At 42.1% G+C, this 19,058-nt stretch overlaps 1 protein-coding gene across 1 annotated transcript; it reads right to left on the reverse strand.

Moving 5' to 3' along the window:
* Window positions 1-856: 856 nt before the first annotated feature.
* Window positions 857-18,608, reverse strand: amd1 (adenosylmethionine decarboxylase 1). The gene is made up of 9 exons (XM_088325178.1): window positions 18,254-18,608; window positions 10,870-10,956; window positions 9,270-9,396; window positions 9,090-9,192; window positions 7,542-7,584; window positions 7,328-7,472; window positions 5,948-6,040; window positions 4,811-4,966; window positions 857-3,276 (listed from the first exon to the last, which is right to left on the reverse strand). The coding sequence occupies exons 1-9, from the start codon at window positions 18,364-18,366 to the stop codon at window positions 3,142-3,144; spliced, it is 1,002 nt and encodes a 333-aa protein (XP_088181304.1). The 5' UTR covers window positions 18,367-18,608; the 3' UTR covers window positions 857-3,141.
* Between the last annotated feature and the right edge of the window lie 450 nt (window positions 18,609-19,058).

The raw sequence follows: 19,058 nt of genomic DNA on the forward strand, positions 1-19,058 counted from the left end.
CTTAATATGAACGTTAAAGGGACAGTGTGTATCATATAGCCACTAGATGTCGCTGTATTCTGTCATGCCACCGAAAAACCAGAACACAAAATAAGGGTTAGACTCAAATGATCTAAAAACACCTTATTATTCTTGAAGGGAAATAAGAAAATAAAGAAAACAAAAAAGAAAAGAAAAAAAGACCAATCGTAGAATTCAAGAAAAAGGAAAATAAAAATGAAATGAAATCTGAGAAAAACATTTAAATAACTTTGTTTTTCTTGCTTTCCTTTCCCGCCATTTTTCTCTTTTATTTCCTCAACTTTTCCTTCCCCCCCCTCATTCTTATTTAAAATCATTTCCTTTTTTTGTCTTTACTTTGAGAAAGGCTGGATAAAAATGGGAAGAAAAAGGCTGCTTTCTGCTCCCTTTCAGTCTCCGTAGTTTGTAGTCTTCCTTGGACTCATTTCGGGTGAGAGTGCCATCTAGTGAACACATATGAATTCATTTCCCTTTAAGATGTTTTAAATCGGCAGTTTTTGTGGACAAAAAAACTCACGGGATCCTCGCTTCCAAGGCCCGACTCCCTTGACTTTCGACTTCAGGGAAAACCGTTTCTCCTTGCCTAACACGGGCGTAACCTGCAACAAGATCTTTATTGCTCGGAATTGAGAGTGTTTTCAAGAAACTGCAAATTCTTCTTAGAGCTTGGAGGAGAAACGAGTTCTTGCTTCCCGTTTCCACGCAAAACGCCTTCCGTCGTCACCGACGAGTTCAAAGCGGGGCCAGCCGACTCGGGGGCCAAACGCTAAAGCGAGAAAACTCGTGAGAAAATGAGGGAGCGGGAAAGACAATTGAATTAATAAGAACCTCCGACTCACAGATGACTATTTTTATTGAAGCGTGACGTTCTTACAAACAGCTTTCCATTTTGGAGCATCCAAATAGCAAAAGAACCAGAAAGCAGTATATGTAACAGCGGGAAACCTTCACTTTTGCAACGAGCGCTGGACAAAAAGGGGAACACTGGCCGACAAAGTAACGGAGAAGGAAAGACGGCCATGTTGGATTGGACCGTGAGGGAGATCCAGCAGTGCTCCTACGCAGGTAGGACATTTGGTAAAAGCGCACTCAAAGAGCATCAAAGACGATCCCTCGCTTTCCACTTTCTCGAGTCGTCTCAGAGCGGGGGCGTCACGCTCGTTTCGGCTCAGTGGCCCGCGTGGTCGAAATGGTACTTTCTCTTTGAGAGAAAGAGCGCGAGATGAGAAAGAGGGCGGACAGGGGGGATGGAAGGTGAGAGATGAGAAAGCGAAAGAACAAGAAAAAAGGAGAACGAGAAAAGGAGAACAAGACAGAAAGAACAAATGAGAACGTTTGAGAAAAAGATCGAGTCAGATTAAGAAAAAAAGAACCAAAGGAGAATGAAAGAACGTTGAGAGAAGGAAACAAAGAGTAAAAGAGAGAAAAAGAAGGTACAAGAGAAAGAGAGGGAGGAACATAAATAAAGAGACAAAGAAAGAAAGAGGGAGAAAGATTAGTAAAGATAGAAAGAGGAAAAATAGAGACAAATGAGAAAGAAACTAAGGAGAACGAGAGACAATAAGGAAAATAACAGCTAGAAAAAAAAAGTGAAAGAGGGGAGGAAAATAAGGCAGGGTTCCTCCAGCAAAGCAAAATAAATTCAAGACTTTTTGATGCCTTTCAACGTCAAATAAAAGACCCAGTCCACAAAAAAACCCAACATTGAAACCCCAAAACACAACTATTTCTTGCAGAACACAATACACGCATGCGACTGAAAGCACATCGCCGTTTTGATACTTCCGCGATTGCGCCGCTAAAGTCAATCGGTGAATGATTCAATCTTGACAACTGATAAACGTTATTTCTTCTTTTCAAACCAAACACATTGAAATCTTATTCATGCCTTCATGTTTTAAAAAACCTTTGAAAATTGGATCGAAAGACATTTGAATGCCAACGAGGCCTCATTTTTAGAATCCTGGAAAGGGAGCGAGAAACAAAAAGAGATGAATTGATGGATGGATGGATAGAGGTATAGAGATAGACAAGAGTGATAACGAATGACAGAAAGGAAAGTGATAAAATAGGAAAAAATAGAATGAGAGAGAAAAGAGAGGGTTCTCACGTTTGTCCCCCCTATCTAAAGTTTCCGCCGGCTAAACAAAGAGTGAAGGACGCCTTCGGGCAAAGTGACATTGAACCAAAACCGCACACCATCGGATTCACTTTTTCCTTCGCAACGTGAAAGGGAAGAAGCCGGGCCTAAAACGCTTTCTCGAGGCTCACCTCAAATCGTTCCCTAGTCGAGCGCTCAGAAAAACAACAGAATAACAGAGGGCATTGTGTGCTAGAGAGCGTGAAGGGGGGGGATTGCGTGACGGAGTTCTACATTCGATTCTGGAACTTTCGCTTTTTTTTTTTTTTCTTTCAATAAGCTAACGCAGGCGAGACAGAGTGAATTTGACAGCGGACTGGATGCGTCCTAAACCAACCAGAAAATACAGGGGGGGGGAAAGTACGCGATTCGGGCAAAAGACATTTTGGATTTTGTCGTCGTTTCTGAAATTGGCGTGGATTTTGTCACGGAATGATGTCATTTCAACGGGAGGCGGGTCCAACTTTTAACACGACAATAAAATATACAATATGTAGGAAATACCATAACAATATTCGTGAAATCATTCCCGTGATCCACATGCTTTTTCAGATTTCATCAAAATAAATCTACTTTCATTTACCCTCATCGTGTGCTTTCTGTGACATCGACATCTCAAAGGATATCCCAATTTTTTAAAACACCCCGGATAAGAAAATTGGTCATTACCGGAAAGCGGTAAAAGGGGCGGATTCTCTATTCGGCAGATTCTCGAGCAAAAGGATCACAAACTATAGAAAAAGTCCAATTTGAAACCTGTTCCGGGGAGGTCAGTGGGGCCGGAATCCCTGTCTGTGGCGAATTCGGGGGGAGACCCGCAGGAAGGGGCCTTCGCGCCGCCACGGGACGTCGAGAAGACCCGTCCCCGGGGAGAAAAGAGCTCGCGTGCGAGAGCTCCGAGTCAGGGAAACCACAAAAAGCCTTTGGAGCGAGCGCGTCGTCTTCGGCCAGGGGGCGCTCTCGGGACGCCCGGCCCGCCCTCAGCTTTTGGGGCACTTCTTGGCGTAGCTGGTGAAGACAAAATTGTAATCGTTGAATTGGGCCAGCTGGCGGTCCAGACGCTTGAAGCCCTCCAGCTTCTGGTTGGAGGAGAAGACGCTGCGGCATTTGGAGTTCTGCTGAGAAATCCGGCACGTTAGAACAAACCCGGCCCGTTACGGTGCCGAGCCAAAATATCCGACCCCGGAAACCTTCAAATTTAAAGCTAAAAAAACAGAATACTAGCCAAGAATCAACAACGTGTGAGACGGAATCGTTGGAGGCCAAATGATTTCAACATTTTAGATTACATTCACCTGCAAATCTACTGAGAATAAGCAGATATTCAAAACAGAAAAAAAACTGAGAAGTAGGTGTTGCAAAAATATAGTCCCTACGTTCTCTCAATTCAGCTAACTGACTCCAGAAATTCCCTTAAGAGTTCTAAATGATCCAAAAACGCGCTAAATAATCCACAATATCAGAGTGTCATCGAGTCTCAGTTGATATGCACCTGCTCAGTGATCAACCCTAAGGTATGCGAAAGGAGACCCTGGAGAACAGACAGCATGATGAAGACTCAAGTACAGACCAGGCAGGTCCGGGATAGAGCTGTGGAAAAGTTCAAAGCGAGAACGGGATGCAAGATTTAGCAATATTTGCACATCTCCCTGGAGTACGGTGCGATGAGTAATATCAAAATGGAGATGAGATGAAAAACACTGCAAACCTACCAAGACCTGGCCGTCTCTAAACTATGAGCCCGAACAAGAAAAAACTAATCAGAGAAGCAACCGTTAGGGTCAAGATCACATTGGATGACCTGCAGGCATACACAGCTGAGGCAGGACAGTCTGTGCATAAGACAACCATTCGTCGTACTCGGCATAAATTTGTCATTTATGGAGGAGGGGCCAACAGAAGGCCCTTTTTGAAAGAATATGCGTGTGAAGCTACATGGAAGACACAAATAACGCGTGGAACAAGATGCTGTGGTCAGATCAGACCAACGTTGAACCTTTTGGGCTGAAGGCGCAAAGCGTTACGTTTGACGTAAGCGTAACCTGGAACATCACATGTCCAACATGTCAAACATGGTGGTGGCAGCATCATTCTCTGGGGTTGCTTTTCTTCAGCAGGGAAGGTAGAGACAGTTAGAGTTATTAGGAAAATGATTAGAGCCAAATAGAGGTCAATTCGGGCAGAAACTCTGTTGAAGTCTGCAAGAGACCTGAAAATGAGGCGCAGGTTCACCTTCCGTCAGGTCAAACACAATAGAATGGTTCAAAACTAACAATATTAAGGCGTTAGAACAGCCAAACCGAAGTCGCAAAGAACATTTGTGGAAAGATTTGAAAAATGATGTGCACGGCTTGCCATCAAACCTTAAGGAACATGAGCGGTTTTGCCAAGAAGAATTGGCAAATATTTCTGTTTTCAAGATATGCAAAACCTGCAGAGACATACACCAAATCGATCGCAGTAAAAGGAGCTTGTAAAAAGTATTTAGTCAAAACCTACTAATCAAAATTGTATTTAACAGCCCAACAACATTCGGTTCCTCTTCACGATCGCATCAAACACGTTTTCGATTCATATGTCGAAATGATATAAGGCAGGCGGGGGTCGATAGTTTCGCAAGGCACTTTAGCGGCGCGGCCGAATACGTGCCTGGTTGACAAACAGCGTGGTGACAAACTTCCCCGGCTTAAACACGTCCACCACTTTGCGGACCAACTCGTCGTAGGAGGTCTGCGACAAATTGGTCTCGAAGCTGACGTAGGAGAAATCGGGCTCGGGGGTGATGTGGATGGTCCAGTAGGTCCCCTGAGGAGAAGGAGCAGGAGGAACACCATTAGCTCCAAGCGGCGTGGACGTTTCTACAGAAGTGGCTCTTCTGGCTCTCGCGAATAAGACGAGGGTTCTTTACGTTTTTTGTTGTTTTAAAATGATATACCTTATAACCTTATGCAGCAAATTCCTTCATTTTGAAAATGTATCATGCGTCTTTATTAGAATAGCCTCGATTGTTTCAATGTACAGTCAACTTTTACCTCATGTCAAATTGTTAATGCTAGGCAAAACACAGAGATGACGCTACTCCTATTGACCAATCACGAGCGCCTTCAAGAGGGAGACAGAGAGCGGGAACAAAAAAAAGAAACAAGAGAACAAGTCAATGAGAGAGAACAAGAGAGAGCAAGAGAGAAAGAGAAACAGATATTAAAATAGTGAGAAAGATAAAAAGTGAATGAGAAAAAGAAAACAATTGAGTAGAATAAATAAAGAAAAAGTGAATGAAAGAAATTATCAGAGAGAACAAGAGAAAACGAGGTAGAAAAGAGAAAAAAAGGAGAAAGAAAACTAGAGGGGGAAAAAAGAGTAATACAAAAAGAACAAGAATAAGAAAATGAGAGAAGGAATGACAAAACCAGGAAAAAGAGAACAAAACAGAACAAGAGAGAAGAAGCACGAAAGAGAGCAAAAAATAGAGAGGAGAACGAATGAGAAAAAAAGAGAGAGCGCAAGAAAGAAAGCAAAAAGAGAGAAAAGGGAGAGAAGGAGGGAAACAGATAGAAAGAGTAAGAGTCAAGTCATTTTTATTTGTATAGCCCTTAATCACAAAGAGTCTCAAAGGGCTGCAAAGTGAAAGAGAAAGATGATGAAAAAAGAGAGGGAAAGACTGAGAACAGGTGAAATAATTGGAGAGAATGAGAAAGTGAGAGGGGGAGAAAGAAAAAGGGAAAAGGAGCGTTTCAAAGGTGACGTCAGCGAAGCACACACACGATTGACCGGTCCGGGACTCACGTCGGTCTTCATTCCGTTCATGGAGTAACCGCACGGGTTGAACATGGTGGCGTCCATCACAGAACCTGGTATCAGGTCACAAATTCCACTCATCTGCACACAAACCACAAGAAACAGGTCACCGTACTCGCTCAGGTGAGCTAGCGCACTGTTTCCCGTACTGCGGGAAGATCCCTGCAGCCTTCGTTCGTTCGCCCCGCCAGAGTCTCGAACCGGATCGCATTTTTAAATAGGCGGAAATGCCGAGTTCATCGAAAGAACTTTTACCATAAAATTCCTGCACGTGCGGCTGGAACCAAGAAAGATCGTGAACTATTATTCAGTCAATAAAATGCTCCTTTTGATTTCAAATAATCTGTCTTGCTGTGAGTCAATAGGTGCCCCGTTGTTTTCGTAACGTTTATTAGCGCCGTCGTTATCTAATAAAAAATGAAACTTTTCTAGAGCCTAAAATCTTTGCGCTGAGAAAGAAAACGAGATAGCACTGGAGAAAAAAAGACAAAAAAACAGAGTCAATAAGAGAAAGAGAAACGGAAAACGTGAGAGAAACACAGAGAGGAGACTGAGAAAGAGGGAAAGGAAGACAATGAGAGAAAACGAGAACAGAAAGCAAGAAAAAAAGAGACAGAATGGAAGAGAACAAAGAGAAACAGAAAGCAAAAGAAACTGGGACAGAGGGAAAGAAAGAACAAGAGCTAAAGAGAGAGAACAGAAAGAGGTAGAGAAAAGAGAGTGAGAAAGCGAAAAGGAGGGAATGAAAGTGAGAGAGAGTGTTTCAAAAGGGAGACAGCTAAAAGCTTTGCAACTAAAGGGAGGAGGGCTCAATTCTGCATGATCATTACACGGTATCGATCGACACCACCACGAATTTTCTTCGATTCCCGGAATCACCCGAACTTCATAAAAACCATAGAAGAAGAACCGAACCGGCACCCTGTCACAGTAGCTATGAGTACTGATATTTGATACCGTCACTGATACAAGATGCCATTTCGTGATGAACTCATACGGGTTCTTTGATTTGTTTACACGCCGAACTTCATAAAAACCATAGAAGAAGAACCGGCATCCTGTCACAGTAGCTATCAGTACAGATATTTGATACCGTCACTGATACAAGATGTCATTTCATGATGAACTCATACGAGTTCTTTGGTTTGTTCACACACCGATACCATGCCTTAAAAATCAGTACCACACTACCATGCTTTTGTGGGTGTTGACCATTCAATCGTTTACAAGATTACGCATTGATCATAGATCTCGGTTCTGGATTTTGCCCTAAAAACGTACCAAATTTTCTTCCGGGGGAGCATGAGCGACCCGGCCCCCACCACCACTCTACACTCTCGCAAAACACGGTGAGCTGGGTTGGCTTACACGAGTGACATCACTTGCAGAAACACCATCTTTCATGTAGAACTGGTCCATCACGGCCGAATCAAGGTCACTCATCAGAACTTCCAACGTCTGATCCGCGTACTTGTTCTCGAAGTACTCGGGCAGGTCCAGAGTAAACAAATACCTGCGGAGAAAAGGCCTTTGTGACGCGGCCGCGCCGACAATTTTTGGGCGTTTGCCGTGGTCGACTTACCAGCAGTCAGAGTTCAAACGTCCCATGCAGTAGGCTGCACCGTCTAAAAGGAAAAAGCATCAAATAGGCCGTCAGATGATGTTTAGCGTCCCATTTTTGAAATCGGCGTCAGCCCGGTCTTTATTTCGCTCGCAACGAATGACGCTTATCCTTCCGGGGCAGTTTGATTTTAATTTTGAACGTTTGAAAAGAACAACAGGGGAGTTTCATTTTTCATGATTAAACCAGAATGTTCATCGTGCCAGGTTTGTTTTATTTTGACCTTTGAACGCTTATCAAGAATGCCGGGGTAATTTTACTTTTGATGATTAAACACTTGGAAAGAAGAATGCTTATAATGCTAACAACGTTTCATTTTTCACGATTAAACAATAACAATAAGAATGATTATCATGCCAGGTTTGTTCTATTTGTTTTTTTGCCCGCTGACAAAGAGTGCTCATAATACCGGGGTAGTTCCATCTTTTGTCATTAAATGCTTGCAAAGAAGAATGTTTAGAATGCCAGGTTATGTATAATTTGGCTATTGAATGCTTACAAAGAAGAATGCCGATCATGTCAGGGTAGTTCATTTTTTGATGATTAAAGGTTGGCAAATAAGAAAACCTACGAGGCCAGGGTTGGTTTATTTTAAAGATGACTGAGCACTCCTGTTCTGCTTGCAAGCTTCAAATGAATTGGTGTCATCTCTCCTTATTTTGACTATAAAGCAATGCAAACAACGAGAGGTTTATTTTAACGATCGTACGCATGCAGAGAAGAATGCTTGTAATGCCAGGGTCGTCCCATTTTCTATCTTAAACGCTTGCAAAGAAAGTTGCTTATAGCGCCAGGTTTGTTTTCTTCTGACTATTGAATACAGGCAAACAAGGATGTCTATTATCGCCTGTGTTGATTTATTTTAACGATTATCGAGTGCTCCGGTTATTCATGCAAGCTACAAATGCATTCTCTCCTTACTATTTTTTAAACTATAAAAGAATGATAACAAAGATGGGTTTATTTTTTTCACGATTGAACGCTCTCAAAGAAGAATGCTTATTATCCCCGGGTAGTTCTATTTTGAATTATTAAACACTTGCAAAGCGTGGCTTCTTTCCTTGGAGTGTTTGTTTAACTATAAGAGACTATTTATATAGCCGTGTTTGTTTTGTTTTGACTATTGAACGCTGGTAAGGAAGAATGCTTATTATCCCCGGGTAGTTCTATTCTGAATTATTACACACTTGTAAAGTGTGGCTTCTTTCCTTAGAATATTTATTTAACTATAAGACAATATTTATGAAGCCGTGTTTGTTTCGTTTTGACTATTGAACCCTGGTAAGGAAGAATGCCTGTAATACCAGGGTTGCTTCATTTTGACCACGATTAAACTTCTGTCCCCCTTGCAAGCTCGGTGTTTTCTCTCCTTATTTGGAGTTTCTGTTGCACTCTAAACTGGTAGAAATAATCTTCAGGTTTTTCTATTTTTGGATCCCACAAGAACGAGTTTGGAATGAATACTTTTAGGGCGTATTTCCCCCCGCAAATGAAGTTCTCACGACCTACTTGGGAAAATCTGGCTGAGAAAGTCAACTTCCTCCTGGAAGTTTCGATGAGGGAACTCTTGATGGGTCGGCTTCATAAAGTTCTTGCGGGAGTAGAAGAAATTCTGCAAACAAGGACACATTTAGCACAAGGAGGCTGGGCCGGTGGCGGTGGGGGAGTTTTTGTTTGTTTTTTTCTCACCTCAATGGCGTCGAAACCGCAGTACTCCCTGGCGAGTTCCAGCAGAGGCACCAGTGCTTGCAGTAAGAGGGTGCTTCCGCATGTTTTCAAAATGAAACGTCTCTTGGAGACAAACATGCTACTCTCACTGGAATGCACACACACACACAAAAAGGAGATATTTTTAAATGCGTCGCCAACACACGTGACTTTAAGGGACAAAGGAATGCTACAACGCAATAGGGAGAATGCAAACTACGGAGACTCAACATTTTGGTTCTCATTTTTGGGAAAAAGTCGAAAAGGGAAAAACGGGGGAAATAATAAACTAAAATTCAAACATTGGGAAGAAAAAGAGGAAAATCCTGTCTTGCATGTTATCAATTCTAAGAAAACATTTTTTCAGTTTTTTAAACCCTTAGCATTCCTTTAGAATTGGTCTCAAATGCCAATCCAAGACGCACCCAGTCAGAGAATGCGGTTCTTGAAGCCTTTGGAGAATACGGACGCTTTTGGTCCCCTTTCAAAGGTAACCAAGTAAAATCTAACTAACAGTGAGTCATTCGAGTTGGAACACACAGAAATAGGTTTTTATTCCCGTCTGAATTATTTATTTTTTGCAAATAAACGCCAGCATACGAGTGGAGCGTGGATATCTTGGCTGAAAAACAGCTGGGACAATAGCTTGAAGCCCCACCTGGTTTGAGGTCAACTCTGATCACAATCTGAAAAACTAAACATTGGAATTCTGCACGTTTTCTAAGAGTATGTCAAGGTTTATTCAAAAGTGGCCATTTGGCGACGACCGTTTCGCAGCCCTAAAATTTTGCATTTCACAATGGCCAATTTTTAGACCTTGTCAAAGAGTTGTAACCGTTTGACTTCTCTTTCTAGAAGTCAAATCAATGATTGAGCAAACTAGTGCGTAGAAATAGATACCACCTTAACATTCGTCTCTAATTTTGAATACACCGTAAACGTGTACATAGCGACGTTAGGAATTTCATTAGCGCATCGGCAAAGGACAGTGTAAAAAAGCTCGCAATTGGCCAAGAGCAGTGTCAATTAAGAGGTCAGAGGCCAAAAGGAGTATTGAAAATAATTTGACGTGTCCCTTTATGTTTAAAGGGGAGTCATGAAGCCAAACAGACGGATTTCAACGAAGATTTTTTAAATGTATCCGTCAACATGATATTGTGTTTTGGAGTAATTATTTCAACGGTTGGATTCACTGGAATCTCATGGATTTGAGACTGTATTTGTGGAGCTATGCCGGCTTATAGCTTTGTGGTGTCCTGTTTCAGGGATGTTTTTGTGAGGAGTATATTTCGAAACGGTATACAGCATAACATGAATTCCGAGAGTTGAGTCTTTCCGACGATATGTGTCAGGACAGATTTCAGTGACGCTAATTTGTTTTTAAACGTTGCTAGGGCCCCGCCTTAAATGATGCAATATGGCAAAACGTTCTCGGGGGTCAATCCTTTGGCCAGACAGTGTGAGGGCGAGCGGCGTCACCCGAAAGTGACGGGGAGCAATGTCGAGCGCTCGCAAAGGTGAGCCTCGTAATCCCGGAAATCTTTCTAATGTTAGCCGGCAGACGCGGCGTCCCGCCTCTCACCTGAGTATATAAGCTTCCTGCTTGTCCGTCTTGGTCACACTTATGATCAAACAGTGCACATTCTCCAGAAGTTTGTCCCACTCAAACCTGAAAGAAAAAACACAAAAACATGAAACAGTATTACAACTTATCACTGTCAATTCCAGACTACAAGCCACTATTTTTATAGGGGTTTCACAACCAAATTCAAACACTTTTTTAAGCACTTTTCGGGACAATTTTTCCAGTACCTTCAAAGAAAGAAATCCAAAGGAAGAAAGTTATGTTGTTTGACGACTAAAATAAAGTCGCTATCTTGCTGCTAGCACATACTCCTGAGCTGTTCCGAGCTAAGATTTTATATGTCAATGGGCTGCTATAAACTGACATGAATTCTGCCGTTCTTCTTCAACAATGCACGTTAATCTTTTCAGTCTTAGAGACTGCTGAACTTTTGCTTTTTTGTCTTACTTATTTTATTTTATAAGTTGTGCGTCTTACACCTTTGGCCAAATTCAAGCACTTCATAAGGACTTGCAAAGCCAATTTTCCTATTTCTCCAGTACCATTAAAAGAAGAAATCCAGTGAAAATGATGTATTTTGTGGAGCCACAAATATATCTGCCATTTTTAATCTTGCGTGTACATTTATCAAGACATCTTATTAGTAGATATTGAATAAATGGCGGATATATTCGTTTTGAAAACAAATCTCTCCTCATATAATTTAGGTGTCGGGTAAAAATGACAGTATTATGTAGCTAACATTTTCAGTTGCAGCAAGTTCGTCCCATCACAATTTCAATTTTGCAATCGGTACATAAAGAAAGAAGAAATGCAATAGCGAAGCCGTCAGAGAGCAGTGTCTGAATCATTCTTAAGTAGACTTGTTGAGCAACATGGCAACAATTTCAAGCACTACACAAATTAAAATTTTTCATTTTCAAAGATTGTCAGCACCCGTATAAACCCGGAGCCGTGCATTGCATCAATACCCAAAATCCTTGTGTAGTAAAACACGTTTCATAATCTATATATTCCCAATGTTATCCGTTGTATTTTGCAGTCTATAAGGGTTATAATGCCTAGTTTCTTGTTTCGAGCCAATTTGAGGCTTTCAGGTGCGCTTTGAAGTCAGGAAAAATATGTTACATAGGTATTACTTAATATCCCGAGTACCGCACATTCGATACGAGTAGTATGATACGGCAAACATTCTTGGAGGAAGACCAGTCAGTATTTGGAGTTCATGAACTCCAACAACAGTTGCTATGCGCCCGTGACTCATGAGAAATTGAGATATTAAAGGCAGAGTCTGAGCTCACAAAATAATGTCTCAATACGATAATACGTTGCAGCAGAGATTGCGATTGTTTTTTCATATATAGAGCGCAACTAAACCAGCCACAGAACGAGGAATGAATGCCATCGGAGAGCCAGGACTCCCACTGCGGCGTGAAATGCACACCACGCTACGTCTATTTGCGGCTCTTCAGTGACAAGCTGGATGAATGGGGAGACCAGGGAGGAGAGAGGATATGGAGGCACACAGGCACACCCAAATTGAAACCTTATCCTGGGCTTACTTGGACGTTGGCAACTAGCTTGATCCGGCCTTAAACCAGTGGGGACTCAACTGTTTTGCTAAGATCCAGGGCTGCACGGTTAAACCAACCGCTTTACCCCCCGCAGACGAGGGTGCTGTTTACTTTACAGAAATTTAACCATTTAAACTATCCTGTAAAATCCACCTCAAATCCCAATTCAAGACGTATCCAATGCCAATAGAATGCGATTGTTGAACCGTTTGTGGATCTGGATGCTTTTAGTCTTTTTTTTAAAGTTAAAACTCTCAAGTTTGTTTCCCAAATTAAAATAATGACTGCAAGTGCTACTAAGCGAGAATGACAAAGAGGAAGGGCAGCAGAGCATGGACTTAAGAACTACAGAAAAAGTCAGTGCCATGTGTCATTTGTGTGGTAAAGTGGTCTGCTACTGTGGCAACACCAAAATTTGACATAAACACCTGGAAAAAGCACACCCGGCAGAGAGCAACGAGCCATAACCAAAAACGTAAACATCTTACTGTTCCTGAACAAAAACCTGTCAAATCGATGCAAAATTGCTTTATTTATATGACTGCTATACTTTGCACTTATTGTATTCTAAACCTTATGTATTTTTAAACGAGTATTTTGTTTCTCTTTTTAACTTGTATTGTGCCTTATTTGTTGCATGTTTGCAGCCGGAAAGGGAAGGTAATTTCATCTGTGCTGTATGTTGTGCTTTTAGCATATGTGGCAAAATTGAAGAGCCAGTGAGAGAGAATTGATACTTTTTTTACTTTTGGTTTAAATCTCTTAACTTTTGTTCTGCAGCAAATATAAATATTCATATGTTCTAATACTGTTTAAGTTTGCAGTGTATGTATTGAATAAAAAGTGAGATGTTTATGGTGCCTAAAGTCTTTACGCTGCGTATATCAAATATATCAACCGGGGATAGTTTGGATGACTCCATGCTCATGACCCGTTTACGGCCATACCACCCTAGGATCACCCAGTTTCGGGAAGCTGAGCAGGATTGGACTTGGTTAGTCATCGGAGGGAGACCGCCGGCAAATACCTGATGCTGTAAATGGGTCATTTGGCGCACGCTCTACTGCGACAGCACTTACTGTACACCCCAGTACAGTCGGTGAAAATAAATTTCTCTAAGGGGACCAAATAAATGGAAGTCTGAGAAATCTTAGAAGTATAAACATTGGATCTATATTGATCGATACTAATTTGTATATACTTGGATTTCTGGGATCGCTCACTCCTAGTTTTAGGTTTGAGACGATAGGCTGTTGTTACCATTTTAGGTCTCCGTGCAGCTTTTGAGAGTTTATGATTTGATCCGTTCGCATGCAAGTAAATGTGACTTGACAAATGTCATTTTCCTAGCCAGTATTTTTTTTTTGAGCTAACAACAATCGGTCTGTCACGGTGTGAGCGATTCAACATGCTTATTATGGTAAGCGGCAGCGACTTCTGCCAAACCCACAAGGGAGGAAGGAAGTGGCATGGCCCTGCAGGCCGCTGACCAATCCAAATCTCTCGGAGGGAAACTCTGCAAGAATGCAAGCCTGAAAACGTGACTTCAACATTTTGGATCACATGCTTCCTCGTAGAACTTGGCCACTTGCCGAAAACCTCCGGAAAAATCGCACTTTTGAGCAGTTCTCGAGATTCTGATTGGTCCTAAAGACAACAAAGTGTCACGGTGAGAGTAGAGGTGGGCAATAGTACAAGTTTTGATATTTAGATAGATAGATGAATACTTTATTCATCCCTGGAGGGAAATTCACACTTCCAGCAGTATCCTTTTGTTGTTTATGAACAGATGAACAGGATGGCCTCGGGGGGCTGTGTTGTAGTTTAGCCAGAGCGGAGTGGATGACGTCACACGCTAGGCCAAAAGTTCCACGTCCCTCCAGCAGAAGGAAATCTTTGTGCCCAGGGTTACACTGCCTCATGTTTACGTAGATAGGGAGTCTGCCTCCTCTCCGCTTCCCGCAGGCTTTTGTGTCTCTGTCTGTCCTAACAGCGCTGAAGCCGGGTAGCTCTACGTTAGCGTCCAGGATGCTAGACGTGAGCCACGTTTCCGTAAAACACAGCAAACTGCACTCCCTGTCATTTGATGTTTTTCACCAGGACAGCCAGTTCCTTGGTCTAATTTGGTAGAGTTCACATTTCCCATGATTACGGACGGTACCCAAGACTTATAACGCCACTAGCCGCTAAGCCTTAGCTCCGGCTCTGCATCCACGATAGGGCCCCCTCATCACGCCGGCACGAGAATTCTTCAGGGCAAGGACTCGATTCCTCGAATAAAGGCATTTTTGTGCCTTAAAACCCATAACCATAGGATCGAAAGCGGGACGAAGATAAAAGCAGACACTTAAAACAAGAAATAACAAAAAGAGTGAAATAACACGGAGCTGCTGGAAAGGCTGCCGCTTGCGGCGGCACCTATGTTAACTTGGCGTCCGTTGAGACTAAATAGGAAAAAAATGAGACATTAAATAGGGTAAGAAGAGCTGATTTGACCCCACCGTTGCCTAACCCACTTAAGACCTAAGTTCCCTGTCAGAGGACGTCTCGCATCGCGTGTGATTAACAGGATGTTGCCTTTTCCTATTACGTCTTAGAAATGACGTGATTCATTCATGTTGTATGAGAAATCAATTATCAAGATGAATACCTGTACATTTGCTATATGATACAGAAACCTTGACACGCCTTGAACATTTCCGGAACGGGTTTGTTCTCAACTCAAAGTGATCTCCAAAGACAGCCTTAAGAAAACTTTGCTTCTTTTATAGCGTTAAATGCGCCAAAAACTCAGAGCGAAGAAACATATCTAAAGGCATGAAGGAGGGCAGCAGTAGCTCAGGGGGTAGAGCGCTGGTCTTGGGATCAAGGGATCCCAGTTCGAATCCCGCCTCGTCCGTGTTACATGTCGAAGTGTCCTTGGGTAAGACACTGAACCCCTAATACCCCCGAAAAGCAGGTTAGCGCCTTGCAAGGCCGCTATTTGGAAATGTGGAGCACATTGTAAAAGCGCTTTGGGAAGTCATTAACTTGAAAAGCGCTATAGAAATGCATTTCATTTCATAATGAACATCAAGGTCTGTTAGAAGGGAAAATTATCCAGTATACATACCCTGCTTGACAAACCAGAATCTATTTCAATGGGTCGTTGGAACGGGGCAGAGGACTTCCTCATAGACGGCAGACATTTTGCATCCACTCTTAACCCTTTTCAAACATCTTTAGGGATAAGTAGCATAATAAGGAAGAAATAATAATAATACAGTTATGCTATCAGTAATATCACTCCCTGTTGCAAAGCTGTTCGGGGCGGATCACATAAGGTAAGAGGAAAGGGGGGGGACTTCACGCTCGTATCCATGTTTTTTTCTTCTCATTTATGAGTGTAGCTTGAAAATGGTGAAAGTAAGACAAAGGCCTGCTCCTACAACAGTCCCAAAACCCAAAAGATAAAAAAAGAAGAGTTTAGTCAAGCACGTCTAAGAAAGGGACCAACATTAGGAGCGTGACGGAGTCTGGAATGATGACACAAGCCAGGAAATGGCGGCAGTGAGTATAAAAGATCCAGACAGCTTTAAACCCCTCACCGTTCCAGTTAAATTGGCATTAAATCCCAAATCGATGAAAATGATATGCTGTGGTTACAACATGGTACGTTCCTCCACTCTTTTTTAAAAACAGACCGTGGTTAAGAACTTCTGTTCTGCAGCGGATTTTCCTTCGCTCATGATGTAACAGAGAACACTCGTTAATACATCATGCAGGCAAGGCTGGGATGTTTAGATCCATCCACAAACAACTCCGTTATGGTGGCTCAGAGTAAAATGATGCGTAATTTCTCCCTATTGATATTCTTCCTAATCGGAGTAGAACGATATGCTTCGATCGTAACACAATACTGAGGCGCCGATTCGATTTACGTCACGGTTCTCGATAATCGTGATTCTGCAAGTATTGCCATCCGATACAATTGATGATTTTCTCTCCTAAAAACTAGCAACAAGCAAAAAACAGGGACCTAATGTTTTATTTTGCTTTCAATCTGAAAATGTAAATATACTTACAAAATAATGATTAAATACTACTATAGTAATCCTACAATACAAAAATACTACTACAATAATATTACAAATGAAACACTACTTCAGTAACAACACAAAAATGATAAGTAAATACAATAAAAATACGACTAAAATATTACTACTCTGGAATTACAAAAACGGGTGGGTGGATCCCTCCAGCACAAGGGGTCTTACGAGTACCATTTCCTGTGGTGCGTCTTGGGCAAGTACATCCCTCTCCAGGACAACAAATGTCCACCCAGTCTCAAACCAAAGACCTTTCGTGTGTTAGGCGAATGTGCTAACCACTGCACTACAGAAACCCTGCTTTAAAACTACTTCGACAAGAGTACAACCAAAAACCACTCCCATAATAACACAATATGCCATAAGGCTCTTTAACTCCACCCGGGGGAGCAAAAGCCCACATGAAACCCCACCCCCAGATTTGCATGTTACCCTATTTTTATGACAGTGTGTATTTTATGTTGCACTATTTAAATACTCTATATCAACACGTTACATTGGGTATTTATGTAATATACTCCTTTTACTTTATTATTGATTTATTTTCAACACAAATATTTAGATAGCGGATATGAAGTCCCAAAATGTATTACTTGGAGGATCATCGATTTTAAAAAACATATTAGGTTGTGTCACCAGTAGAGAATGAAAGGCATTGAGAGGGGGGGGCGTGGCTTTAAAAAAAAAAATAAAACAACAAAAACAAAGAGGCAAATATGAACTCAAAAGTTCTGAAAAATAGATTGGTCGTTGAATTTGTATAATTATTTTTGCTATACACCATGCCTGGAGAGAAAAAATGTCTTGGACATTACCCAGAAATCCAAACGGAAATATATAGTGATTTGAAGACGACAAAATGGATATGTAGTGTCTCGACTGTTGAAGTACGAAAGCTTCACCGTTCCCACTGATTGTGTACATGTTATTATTTTATGATGTGGCAGTTATGGTGGGGCTGCTTCAATTACAGTATGTATGGTAATTTGTAACTAGTTACTTTCGGAGTAACGCACTGCTTTTGTATGTCGGTATTCTGGAGGGAAACATAAGATAAAGACAATAGTTACTATTTTATACTCAATACAGACAACTGCAAATGACGTCATACTTTCAAGAACTGATGCAGAATAATTTAAGCGTTTTTCTCTGCAGGGCGGGGCCACGCGCCACAACTTCCGGACTTTTAAGCAGTTCTCCGAATTCCGAGTGCTCCTGAAGGCGACGGCGTAACACGATACGAGGCCCCGACACATGGCGGCGACGGGCGAGCACATGTCGGCCGTCAAATGGCTTCGAAACCTCGACGAGAAACCGAAAGAATTCATAATTCCCCCTTTTGGCGTCGCCATATGTCAGAAACGCGAGTTCGAACGGAGCCACTTTCGCCTTTTGCGGCCTGTTGCAGAGTGACCTTCGCGGTTCCCCCAAAAATGCTAACGAATGCTAATGTTTAGATTGAATAGTCAATTGTTTATAGCTAATAACAGCCCGTTTTACATTTGAAGGCGCGATTTTAATTGGACAATTTCCAGTGTAAACACGACGGAATTTAGCTAACTAGTGAGCAAACGAATGAGTCAGTAAATGGGGGGGGGGGGGGGGGGGGGGGGCATTTCGCATGGCCTCATGTCAAAAACACGTGATCGAATAAATGACGACTTTCAATCAATTAACTAAAACATCCCCGTCATGACGTCACGCGAGTTGGAGACCCACCTCGGGATAGTTCGCAGGTCCCCGGTTCCTTTGGTGTCGTCCTGCCGGGAGAACCACAACTCCAAGAGTTTCTCGGTCCCCTCGAAGAAATGTGCGCCGTTATCTTCCATCATGGGACTCAACAAGACCCGCAAAAAAAAAGGAGGGGGGAAAAATGGATAATAACGTAGCTTATAACGTTTAGTCTTGATAAATCCGCAATTAGATTATAATTTAGGATTGTACAGTCCGTGAGCGAATCCGAACGTTGAAGCTTTTTCGTATCTTGTTGCCGTTCTTCCCTTTTGCAGAGAACACCGTGAGCGAATGCTAGCTAATATCGCCGGCCATACTGTGTATAACTCAGTGCGACGAGTCTCCGCCGCGTATATATAAACTCGCGCGACAGTGACGTCAGACTCAAGCCTAGCCAATTGAATTAGTCGGCAGAGGAAATGAATATGTGATTGGTTCAAAGGGCTGTCATTTAAAGAGAGGGTAGAGTTCTCCTTGACAACAAGACGTCATGTGACTTTAACCCCGCCTCTAATGCTCCGGTTCACGAAATACAAACAATAACTTTTGATATTTACCACATCAAGCAGCCAAACAATTCCATAAAACTGTGATAATTCTAGAAAAAAACATTCTAGAAAAAAAAACTTCTCACTGGGGGCCAGACTGATAGATTCAAGAGAAAAAAGAGCGAGGGGAGGAAAGGGGGAGAGAGGGGAGGCAAATATAGAGAAAAAATAGAGTTCAGGGAGAAAGAAAGAAAGAAAGACGGAAAGATAACGAAAGAGAAAACGAGAGAAACATTAGAGGG

Source organism: Urocampus carinirostris, chromosome 20 (genome assembly GCF_059441175.1).
Source record: "Urocampus carinirostris isolate Australia breed hairy pipefish chromosome 20, RoL_Ucar_1.0, whole genome shotgun sequence".
In the NCBI taxonomy this organism is placed as follows: Eukaryota; Metazoa; Chordata; class Actinopteri; order Syngnathiformes; family Syngnathidae; genus Urocampus; species Urocampus carinirostris.